Consider the following 12704-nt stretch of genomic DNA (forward strand, 5'->3'; position numbering starts at 1 on the left):
ATGCATGAAGATGATTCTCTCCCGTGTCGCGTGCATTTGGTAGCTTTAGTTCTGCATTCACACCGTGGACAGTAAAGTCAGACACCTTTGCCTCAACCTTTACCTCATAGCACAAACAAATGCACATGCGTGGAACTACACGTTGGCATTCAGAAAAAGATGCACAAAGTTAAATGTGAAAGGTAAAGCCAGATCACTCCTGTGTGCTGCAGTAACTGATCATTCGCTGCAGGGAAAGTACTTCCTACGGATCACAGGAGCACCGCCAGGCTCTGCAATGGGTGATGTCGAGTGTAGTTCAGTACTTCAGCAAGAAACCCTTTGAATATCTACTGCATAAAATACTCAAGTGATGGTAAAACTAGACACAAATGTCCATCAAAGCGGCGTCAACTACAATTCTTGACCACTGGTTTGTGGTCGTTCCTCCTCTGAATAACACTGGAGTAAAAGGCACCGTCCCCCAACCACAGCTTCACATTCCACTATGTACCCCGTAGAGTTCAAAAACACATGTTACAGAAAGCTTTATTTTTAAACAACGGGAATATAAAACAATGCATTTATTCAATGTTATAACAAATTTAATAAAAGCTAAATTTCAGACAATAGAAAGAAGTGTTATTTCAGTTCCTTCTATACATTAATATAAAACACCTTTCACTTTGGATGACTCCTGCGATACAAATGTCAGACGTGTACTACAAACATGTGTGTTTGGCTTTCTGCACGGGAGCGGGGACATCGGCGACGTTATGCAGGAACTCATACAGCAACCTGCCGTTGTTAGCGTTCCCCAGTATTTCCGCCAGCTTGTCCTGGCCCAGTTTGCACATATCCGCCAGGTTGTCTGCATTCTTCACGACGGCCCTGTAGTTCTTCACATTGACCCCGGGCATTTTCAACAGGAAGTCATAAGGTCCGGGGTTGTAGAGTTCTGCCGACTCAGCCACCATGTCCGACTCGGCGGTGACCGCCTGGGCGGCGGCGGCGTCGGGTTCGCAGCGACCCTGCTTCAGGTCGAGGAAAAGCTCCGCTGTGGCGTGCGGGGAGGGGCACCACAGTATACGCAGCCGGGGGAAGTGCAAGGTGAGCAAGGTGAGTTTGGAGGAAACGTCGTTCGACGAGATCTCATGACGGAAATCGGACCGGGCCATCAGGGAGAAGGGTTTTGCCGGGTCAAACTCGATGAGGAGCACCGGTTTCTTGTAGTACCGGGTCATGGAGAGGCACTGGGTGTAAAGGCGGCCGCTCTGCAGCGAGCCAATCAGGTCGCTGACGCTCTTGCGTTCCACGCACGTGTCCGGTGCCAGGATGTAGTCCCCCACCTCTAAGGTGACGGGCTCGATGTCCAGCCCGCGGCGGTGCAACAGGGAGGGCAACTCGCTGCGGAACTCCCGCATGTCCACGATGACGCGGGAGGGCTCTTTGGGCTGCTCCTGGCCTCCTGGTGATTGGTCAAACACAGTGAGACGCTTTCTTTTACAAAGATAAGTAACGGAAAGAGGATGAAAAAAAAAAAACACAAACCAATCTCGTCCTTTCAAAAATGACAATGACATAAAATGGACGTGCCTGCTTTGCGGGTGTTGGTGGTGGCGTTGGCAGGCTCTAAATGTCTAGCGAGGTCTAGGTTGGTGTCTCCTCGCCCCTCCCTCTCTTCGGGAATGACCATGGTAGCCTTTTCTCTGCAGAGAAACACACGCATAGGAAACGAAACGCTCATCAAGAGATACTCCCACGGCGGCCAGAGAAGAAAGGACACAGCTTCTGACCTGATCAGGTGTTCGAAGGCTTTCTTCTCCTTGGACAGCGCCGTCAGGTACTTCTGTTCTTCTGTCGAGCCTCCATAGATGAGGAAATACACCCTCAGTCTCTTCCCAGGCCGGCTGGCTTTGTAGATCTCCAGCTGGCGGACGAAACCGACTTCGGCGTCGTAGAGCACCACAAAACTGGGCTCCACCTCGTGCAGCACCCGCGTCAAGCTGTGCGGGTCTGTGAGACCTTTGAGCGGGTGGAGGACGGTCAGCGGCTCCTTCAGGACACCGTAGTAGGCATCCGACGACAAATCCAGCTGCAGCTGCTCCTCCTCATCCTCCATCGGGTCACCCTCATCTCCACTGCTGCCCGTCCCCGCAGCTTTGTCCATCTCGTCTTTCCCCATCATCTGGGTCAGGGTCAAGGACGGCCTGTTCTTACTCTTGGTGGACTTTTTCTTCTGTGCGGGCTCCTTCCCCTTGGCTCCTTTTCTCGGCCAGCCGTGGCCCTTTTTGTGCGACTCAAAATCCATTGAGGCGGCCGCAGAAGAGTCCCGTTTCCCGATTGTGCGCACGTACAGTCGGTTGAGCATCCGGTCAGAGCCGCGCCGGATGTACTGCTGAAGCTGGGCACACGTCCGGTCATCACTGGCACAGATCAGCACGCGACCTGAGGGACAGTCAGACAGATTCACTGTACCTCTGGGCCTGAAGCAGTGGACCAGGGCAAACCAGCACACCAGGAAGATGACTTCACAAAGTGTCAGCAGCGCGTGGGCGGAGCCTCGCGGCTGGTTCTTCATCTCAAAGTGAATTAAATATGGAGATCCAATGTTTCCCCGTGTACATGTAGATCGACAAAACAACCTTTTTGAAAAACTAAAAGAGCGTTTTGATGAGATCATTAAATGCAAATCCATGTAGCAGAGATATCCTTCACCGCTGCACAGCGCTCTAACAGAACAGAGCTCTGACCTGGTTCCTGTTGAGAGCTCTTGTTCTCCCTCTCCATCTCCTGCAGGACCTCAGTCAGAGCCTCCCACTTGGGGCTGTTTTCCAGCACCAGTTCCCGCTTCACCCCTGAAACACGCACACACACACACACAGCCTTTAGTCATTACCCGTGCGAGCAGACATCGTGGCGGACATCTACTCTTAATCGGTCTGTTGGGAAGGTACCGCATGCAGAGGACGTCTTCGGTTTCTCCTCCTCCGCGCCCACTTTGAGTTTCTTCTTGCTCTCGGGTAAGCGGTACACTCTGGCCCTGGCATTCATAAACATGGAGGTGCTGGAGTCGAGGAACAACCACCCTGATGGTTACAAAAACAGGGGCATGCGATCAAACATGGATAAAAGCTGATTAACCACAATGATTAGGTATCAGTACTTAAGAGTTCTTAAGTTCTCGTTTACCTGAATTGGATCCAAAGTTCTTTTGACTGGAGCGCAGCGACTCAAGCAGATTGAGGAAGGTGACGCAGTCGTACTGTGTGAGGTAGAGCAGGAGGATCCTCAGCACCTTCAAGTCCTGGACCAGGGCCTTGGTCTTGGCTCCCAGCTGGTGCCACAGGGGGTCCAGGTAGTGACGGATGGTCTGGATGGGAGTCAGAAAAATACAACCTTAAAACCCAATTCAACAACAGTTGTTGGACCCCAACAGGAAGTGTGTTGCTAAAAGTCTGATTTAGCACGAGGCTTTCCTGTTATTTGTAATGATTGCAAAGATCGTCTTTGTGAACAATGACACAGAATACTTTTACTTACTTACTTACTTACTATTAAACAGGGGAGATCTGATGATATGCGTCCCGTGTAAAAAGGCGACTACTGTAGGTTGTGTTTTAAAAATACACATTATTAGCATTTTTGGGTGCAAATTCAATAGATACTCCCAAATCCAGGAGAATCATCTCGCTATTTAGCATCGATAGCCATTTAAAGGAAAACATCGGCCACAGGAATGACATGCTTGGAGGCCTTTTCATGATCTTAGGCCCGTTTTTTTCCGAACGGAAGCGGATTCATTTTTTTTGATCGAACATCAAAACCTCACCAAGGCCTCCTAATCCGTGTCATTAGTGACGAACCTTTTCGAAGGCGTTGCCTAGCGTGTTCTCCACTGAGAGGTCCTCAGCCTCCAGAGTGGGGTTGTAGCGCTTCAGCTCCTTCAGACAGGCGCTCATGATATCCAGGATGGAGCTCTGGATGGCCCTCATGGCAGGCGTCAGTGACACGTGGAGCTCCACCACCTCCGGCTTGTGGCGGTCCAGTGCCGTGTTCACTGATGCTTGAAACCTGAAATCCAAAAAGGAGAACAAGGAGGAGCGAAGAATCCCGGTCTTTAATATTTATATAGATTTATTTAATAGACGCGTGAGCATTTCCCGCCCAACACGTCTAAATGTCTGCTGTGAAAAAAGGTTTACATCATTCGTTCTTACCTAGGCCAAAGGTAGAGTTTCTTGACAAAGAGGTTTCTCATCACACGCTCCACCTGGCAGAAGCCCGAGGAGAAGGACGTGGCTTTGTCAGTGAAGGCCTTGATGAAGCCGGTCTTGTTCTTCTGTCTGTAAAGACGAAGGATGAAGGCCTCCTGAAACGACTCGATGATTTTATGAGCCCGATACACCAGGATGCCTGTGGGATGGAGAGAGAGTCAGGGTCCCGGCTCGGTACTGAAAGTGTAATCAAGAAATACGAGATCACTTAATAAAAGTTATCCAGCGAGTCAATTTTTTTTTTGTTTAATAACCTTAACCGACTTAACTTTAAATGCTTGCTAATTTGTACACTTTTTAGAAATCATTTACTAATATATTTACAACCAAGGAGCTTGAGACTCTTGGATTACACAAAGTAATAACATGAATATTACCTTAAAGTATTAAAGTGTTATTAAAGTATTGCACCATATTTGCTCTAATAGCAAAGTAAATGAAGTGGTCTTGCTTGTTTTTATTATTATTATAACTTTATTGATTATTATTATCCCTGCATAACTTGGTCCCCAAGACAAGACTGTTTTCATGTCAGACAATATTTCGTGGACCGGTCGAGACGGTCCGGTGGAATAACGGGATGGGTAGTAGTCGTTGCGGGCAAAACGACCGACGGGGGGTTGGGGGGGGGGGGGGGGCGACCGACGGGGGCGAGGGTGTAGTAGTCGCACGCTGTGTGTTCGCTGGTGGGCGAAACTGCTGTGCACGTGCACGGTAGGAGGACAATTGTAAACGTGAAGAAAAACGCCTGGTGACGTGTGGGGAATCTGTCAGAGGGACGAGCGCACATAATTAGTAGAAAATCCGGTCAATTTTCAAAATAACGGCCCACAGACCGGTGGTTGGGGACCACTGGTATAAATGATCGATCTCAAATCCTCCAAGGCCATTTAAAACAATAACAGTAAGCGGGTGCATACAAATGAGTGATTACTGACGTGATATCAAAGGACGCAGATGCAAAGTAACCAAACAAATCTCACTGCGTGAAAATCAAACGTGGGCTCCCATCAGTCTGACCTGATATGAGATGAGCAGGGATGCGGTCGGTGAGGAAGTCGACCACCAGGATCCGGCTGGTGACAAACAGCACGCCTCCCTCGGTGTAGACGTTGTAGCGCTCTGCGCTGTTGACCTCGCTGGTCACGGTCCTGGGCAGGTGGGTCACCCCCTCCACTCGCAACTGCTCCGTGAAATACTCCTGAGAAGACAAGAGAAGAGTTTGTTGATGCTGCAACTAAGGTTTATTGAACAGAAACTGAATAGAGAAACTGGCTTGTGAGTGTGATCTCGAGATGGCACAGGGGGGGATTTTACTAATGAAACGCTACATCAGAATGACTCAATTTTTCCACAAACAAACACAAAATGTGAAATGAAATGTAAACATATTGTGTAACGTAAGCTATCTGACCTTGAAGGAATGCATTTGACCAGTTTTTTAGTTTATGCTCAAAACAGGTTGAAGTGTGTAGTGACTATTTTTTAACAAACCTTTCTCGAAAACATGTAAGCAGGTAAGGCTCGGTTTAATAACATTAACGAAAGCACCATTGAGTGTCGCTGGTCATTAAGTGTGTAGCAGCGGTTTATTTACATCTTAGCGCCCTCGCGGCACCAAATGCCGTGACGTCACTAGCGAGGGGACAAGGCGTGCAGCCTCCATCACTGACGCGTGCTCTTCACCTGTTCCGGTGTGGTGGTGTTGAGCAGCAGCACCAGGCTGCCCTGCTCCGAGTAAACGCGCATGAACTGCAGCAGGATGCGGTCTATGCCCAAGCCCTCCGCGACCACCAGCAGCCCGTCGCATTCAAACAGACTCAGAAACATCTCGGTCTCAAACTCAAGGAGCGGCGCCGCCATGTCGGCCAGAGCGCCACCGGCACGTCTTCTCTCACTCCCGCTTATAAAAGTTAGCTTTAAAATAAAGCTAATCGACGCACAAAGTGACGGCCGTCAGAGCCCGTTATTGCACCCTTGTTTTGAAGTTGCGCATCCGGTCACGTGACACAAAAAACAAGCCAGCGAGCGACAGTGAGCATGACATTCAGGCTCAGCAGCGCCGCCTGGCGACCCGGAGGACGGTAGAGAGAAGCGTATAAAAGCCACCACTCATTTCCGGTGACGCCAAGCTGTTGTGTATCAGGCTGCTGATGGTTTATTCAATATTCAAACAATGCAGAAAAGCTCGACGTCTCTTCAGTTATCTTATGTCCTTAAACCATGAATATATCCTATTCGCAGTCTCATAAATATGTAATCCAGTATGAAAACGGGCCTCATGGAATCTTTTCTCCCCTGTTTTGACTTGTCAGATGTATGTAAACGCACAGGTTATGAAACATGACATTCTCTGCTCTCAAATGTGTTCAAACGGAACGATAATGCGATAGTAATGCTGTCACAATATGTTCAGAAAAATAAAATAAGCAAAATAGGACAGCATTCATTACTCTGCCGTCAGAGAGGAAGGCTCATGAGCCAGGAGCAGAGGAGCGGGATGATGCTACACACGCACACACACACTGTATATATAGATACACACACAAACGTACAGACTCACAAAGATGATGTTATACGGAGGCCCTGACTTGACTCACCATCAGTGAGACTTCAGGCTTGAATTGAACCACTTTGATGTTCATGTCTGTCACTCGTTCACTCAGACGTACGGATTATGTAAAACAACACCCGAAGGTGGGACTTATTTGAATGAGTTATCTGGACGAGACGTTCTATCTTCCTTCTTTCCATTCAGTCCTTGTTTGCAAAGTCAGTTGAAGTTATCCTTGAAGTGACACTGGAGATTCTGCGAAAAAGAAAAATCTTCAGTATCCTAAGTTTGAATAAATGATGGGTGAAGGACTATATTAATTACAACTCACAAAGTATACAAAAATATTTTGATGAATAAAACATGGCAAAATATGTGTTGCCCTTCTGTCCAACCCCATTGAGCACCCTTAATCCAGAAGTAATCGACACAATCAAGCTGTGTCAAGTAGGTAAGTACATTTACTCCTGGACATAATTAGTTTTCAGGTATAGTACTTTTTTTATGTATGTCCAAGCTATTTTACAATTTGAATAAAACTTCAGAGGGAAATATTTTACTGTATGTGACCAATAAGATTATGAAATACAAAAGGTTAAACTAGTTATTTCCAGACCATTATGGCTCACAATCCCCTTGTAGAGAAAGCACTAAGACCCCCATGTCCCGTTTCTGACTTCTATTGCTTTATTTGTCCCAAGTCAGTCCATACACATGATTAAAACCGGCGGCTGGTGCAGTGGAATAGAGACAGAGGTGTTAAAATATCCAAGACGTCGCCGTGCCTCGCCTGCACAATGCTGCTGGGGGAGTTCACAGGCGCCTATAATTGCAACCCGAAAAAGAAAAGAAAAAATGAGACTACACCTCCGGTGTGAAAGGTTTCGATGAGGTAAATGGAAATATGCGAATAGAAGTGTCATTGTGTTGGTGCTCAGTCGAGAGTAAAATCCCCCCCAAAAAAAGGCAGTAAAATGTACACAGCCGTGCTGAAAGCCTCGTGTTTACCTTGACAACCATGTTTCTGATTCAACCCGGTGGGTTTTGAAAGTGATTAAATCACAAAACTGTCGGCCAGTTGAGTGCACCGGCTCAGGAGCGTCTCCTGGAGGCCTGAAGTGATGCACTGTCATGAACGGGCCTTTAGAGAGCAGTGGAGCGCTGCGCTCGGCAAACACACGTCTCGCCCCAGGCGCTTTACCTCTGGGACTGTCTGCGTGTGACAGAACGTTTGTTCTGCAGCTCCATGCGAGGATGGAAACCTGAAGCATGCGTTTGGGACGACGCCATTAGGAATAAAAATGTAATTGATTCTGCTGTTGTTACAGTTTTGTGGTAGATGAAATTGAATCAAACGATGCATAAATGGCCTCGGAGGAAGCTGCTTGTTTGCCAGAGAAGGAGCGTCGGGTTGTTTGGCACATGTGACGGGCTTCCCAGGAAAACTCTACTTCTCTTTGCAACATGCAAGATGGATGAAAGGTTGGGGAGCATCCCCATATCATGGAGGATGCGGCATCATTTCAAATGAGAGGAGCAACAGCTTGAAATAGAAAACACTTCCTGCCTGACTGCGGTGCAGGAGGGAAATAGAGCCGCAGCGGGAGGAGATAAAATAGGTGAAGATCCGACACTATGGGGCGCCGTTTGTAAAATGTTGCACATTCTAAAATCCTGCGCCGTTTTGGTACAATATTCACATGTCACTTTTTCAAACATTTAGAGAAAAATTCATTGTGAAATTCAATCCACAATAACTTTTCCAAGGATATCATTTGGCAGTAACGCAATGTTAAATGTGAAATATATCGTTTGTGTTTTGACAACGTTTTATCTCATAATTTCGACTTTCTATCTCCTTTCTTCAGTGCGGAAATGGGCTTCTATAGTTGTGTGAATGCATCACTCCAGCCAAACCAAAGACGGGGTTTGTAACCAATCAGATGTAGACACCATGGTGACTGGCTTCGCCTCCTTACTGTCAAAAAGAACAACGAGCGTGTAGAAAACACCTTCGAGCGCGAGCAGAGATCGCGAGCAACGAAGTTCACGTTCCCGCGAGCGAGCAAATAGCTCGCGCAAGACAGAGATTTGCTCGCGGACGTTTGATTTACGCGCTCTCAAATTTTGACAGTGATTTGCCGCCATATACTAGTGTTTCACCATTTTTTTACCAGTGTTTTGTTGTTCAATTATATTTAGGTGTAATAAAATGGGGGGGTGGCGCGGACGCTATGGCCGACACGACTCGGGGACCGGAGTCCGATTCCTTGGCGTGAGGAATTGGATGTGTGGCGGGAGTGCGGGGCAGTCTCACTCAATGCGTGACACATGAGAGCCCTGCATCATTTCCTGTTAAAAGGCCGACAGACAGTCCGTCTGTCCAATCAGAAGGGTCTGTCCTCTGCAATAAGGCCCCACCCTTTCCGCAAGGAGTTAATTTCGTTGTGTTTTCCTATTTGCGTTGTGCGTTCCTATTTGCCGTTGTGTTTTGCACTTCAGGGCCACCGTATAACGCACCACAGGTGTTTGATTCCACTTGCCATCACTACAAATCATGACAGGGTGTCACGTGGGTGCCCTCTAGTGGGTCCCTGCGGACGTGGGTGTGACACCCTGTAGCTAAAGTTAGTCTGCTGCAGGGTGTGTAACCGGTAAGTTGGCCGTAGAAAGTTCCCTTGCCAATGCTAATTCAACTAGCTCTTGTTGTTTATTTCGTTCAACAGTTATAACGAGTGATGCCAAGAGGTACTTTGTGAGGAGGCTAACTTCCTGTATGTTCGCAAGGGTGTCTAACGTTGGGAAATAAACGGCCAATTGGACCCAAATGTGGTCTGTGTCCTGGTGGTAATTGAAAAAAACAACGCACAAGGGTACAACCGCTACACGTACTAATGAAACACTCGTGCACGTCTCACTAGTGAGATGCTCTTAGTTAAGAGTGTCTCGGTAGTGTGCGCGAGAGCATTTCAATAGCAAACGTATGTACCTTTTCATTGCTGTACCTTAACGTATGTATTCATGCCCTTTTCAGGACTTAGCGGTTAACTTTAGACATTATATTTTACAGCATCGTGCAACACTTGAAAGGACGGCACAACAAGGATGCGTTACAGTTGCAGGCAAATGTTTGACAGGATGTACGTAAACAAAGAAGACACGTTGGACAAGCGGTATCCCTCCAATAGGAGTAACATTTCTTAAAACTTTTTTCATGAAGCGTAAATTTAATAAAATATCACAACAACTTAACAGTATGTGATTACTTTTTAGGTTTCAAATAGATGAATGTAGGGGCGGCACGGTGGCGTGGTGGTTAGCACTGTCTCCTCACAGCAAGAAGGTCCTGGGTTCGATTCCGCCCAGTGGCCTTTCTGTGTGGAGTCTGCATGTTCTCCCCGTGTCTGCGTGGGTTCTCTCCGGGTTCTCAGGCTTCCCCCCACAGTCCAAAGACATGCTCTGGGGATCAGGTTAATTGGGGACTTTAAATTGCCCGTAGATGTGTGAGTGTGAGTGTGAATGGTTGTATGTCTCTGTGTTAGCCCTGCGATTGGCTGGCGACCAATCCAGGGTGTACGCTGTCTATCGCCTGAAGTTGGCTGGGATGGACTCCAGCCCCCCCGTGACCCTGTGTGCAGGATAAGCGGTTTGACAATGGATGGATGGATGGATAGATGAATGTATAAATCAAAAGATAAATAAGTAAATTCAATACAAATACAGCAACATCTTTGAAACAGAATAATATACATTTTTTAGATCAAAAATATAAATAAACTCAACACTATGCAAAATGTTTCCGAGGTTCAATTCAATATAAGGCTGAAGCTTAAAGGGTTATTTAAAATTGTTATTATTTAATTTATTTTCCACAAACATGGGGAGGACTGAAGGCCTGCATAGACCAGTGTTTAATTGACCTTAATGAAGGCTCACAACTACACTGTAAAATGTAATAAGTTGACTTTACTTGAAAAAGTCAGGAAACTAAAAAAAATTCTACGTAAAGTCGCTCATTAATTTTAAGTTGTTAATAATGAAAATAAGTGAGTTTTAACTCATGTAACTGTAGGGAACATTAGTATAGTTAACTTTAAATGATTAAGTATGTGGACAATAAATAGTATGTGAACTTAAAGATCTGAGTTATATTAAGTAAGCAGTACTAATAAGAAAAAGTTCCATCCATCATCAAACCGCTTATCCTGCACTCGGGGTCACGAGGGGGCTGGAGTCCATCCCAGCCAACTTCGGCCAAGAGACAGGGTACATCCTGGACTGGTTGCCAGCCAATCGCAGAGATACAACCATTCACACTCACATTCACACATCTACGGGCAATTTAGAGTCACCAATCAACCTGATGCCCAGAGCATGTCTTTGGACTGTGGGAGGAAGCCAGAGAACCCGGAGAGAACCCACGCAGACACGGGGAGAACATGCAGACTCCACACAGAAAGGCCACTGGGCGGAGTTGAACCCAGGACCTTCTTGCTGCGAGGCGACAGTGCTGACCACCACGCCACCGTGTTCTCAAAACCAAAGAGTTGCACATTTTCTTATTCTAAAACATGATTAAAAAATGAAAAAAATGTAAAATAACATGTTTTGAAATGTGGACATTTAAAATATCTGATTGCCTCTCCTTTTGGTGCTCATAATGGCCTTTGAACGAAACCCAAAGAAAAAAAGGCTGTCCTATCCAATTTAACTGTAAGACTATAGGCAATTAATCAAATATGAATCAATGTTCTGTTACTTGTTTGTTGGTTTCAAATATTAGAATGAACTAAACTTTTGCAAAAAAACATGCAATTGCCCACAATATGAAAAAAACATGCCTTGCATCATGAAAAAGTAAGACTATGGTTTGAAACAAACGGATAAACAAATGCAATAGTGATCTGGACAACATGAAAAAAACTATTTCCATAGTAAAGAGTAAGGGTGAAGTTCTTGGGTCTAACACAGCATGTCACAGACCATAAAGATCATGAAGACAATCCCTCACTGCATTCGTAGGTTTTTGAGTAATTGTAGTTTGGGTCGAAGTGAGAGAAGCACTATTTGAACAAACCCAAAGATGTTCCTCGGTGTCTGAGGGTAACAGGCACATGGGATGTGGCAGATTTTGACAGTAATTTATCACCAGTGTTCCTTCCAAAATGACGGCAGTAGTTGTGGATTCAAGGTGCAGTGAGTGAAGAGAGGCGGCACCGTCTTGGGCAATCACAGTCAGGATCCTCATGGAGGTGTGCGACATGTCCGGAGAGTCCTAAAAACAATAGCAGCATTTCAATCCGGAGAGACTTGTTGAAATTTGAACCATGCTTTATTATAACAGGCATAATATGATATTGCAAGTTGTTTGGGGCTTGGACTCCATCCTGCCGCAGGATAGACCAGGGGCCGGGATCTCGAGACGAGGCATATCCCCCCCTTTGGGAGTCCAGACACTGGTGGTGGTGGTAGAGCCCAAGTTGCATAAATCTCCTGATATGCCAGGTTCTGCTGTAGATTGGAGGTGTCAGGGGTGGTGGAGGATCACCTTTGGAGCATGCTGAAATGACAACTGACCGCAAAAGAGAGGAGAACAGTTTTTAACATTTGCCTGCACCAATGCGATTGGCAATTTTCGCCTAAGCTTCATTTAAACCACAATTGCTTGTCAAATTGCATTTCTATGGTGGAACACACAAGTTATATGAGCAAGTATAGCTGCAGCAATTGTAAGATAAGTAACATATACCAAAAGATTACTATAGGAAACATATTCGATAATAATTTTGAGTAAAGTCTACTTTCAAAGCATGTCCAAGGATGACAGGAAGGCCACGGAGGACTGCTGTTCGCATCCCAGTAACATCTGTACTCTGAAATTATTTTCAAACACA

General features: G+C 46.2%; 1 protein-coding gene across 2 annotated transcripts; it reads right to left on the reverse strand.

The window, feature by feature from the left end:
• Window positions 1-512: 512 nt before the first annotated feature.
• ercc4 (excision repair cross-complementation group 4) lies at window positions 513-6378 on the reverse strand. 2 transcript variants are annotated; one of them, XM_040176516.2, is made up of 10 exons: window positions 5943-6378; window positions 5277-5457; window positions 4200-4395; window positions 3846-4053; window positions 3172-3352; window positions 2937-3068; window positions 2733-2837; window positions 1776-2427; window positions 1576-1688; window positions 513-1447 (listed from the first exon to the last, which is right to left on the reverse strand). In XM_040176516.2, exons 1-10 carry the CDS (start codon window positions 6117-6119, stop codon window positions 702-704), a joined length of 2691 nt encoding a protein of 896 aa, XP_040032450.2. In that variant the 5' UTR covers window positions 6120-6378; the 3' UTR covers window positions 513-701. The 2 variants fall into 2 exon arrangements, with proteins under 2 accessions (XP_040032450.2, XP_077958989.1); XM_078102863.1 differs by having other exon boundaries at window positions 5854-6267.
• Between the last annotated feature and the right edge of the window lie 6326 nt (window positions 6379-12704).

The sequence above is a fragment of the Gasterosteus aculeatus genome, chromosome 5 (assembly GCF_964276395.1).
Source record: "Gasterosteus aculeatus chromosome 5, fGasAcu3.hap1.1, whole genome shotgun sequence".
Lineage (NCBI taxonomy): Eukaryota > Metazoa > Chordata > Actinopteri > Perciformes > Gasterosteidae > Gasterosteus > Gasterosteus aculeatus.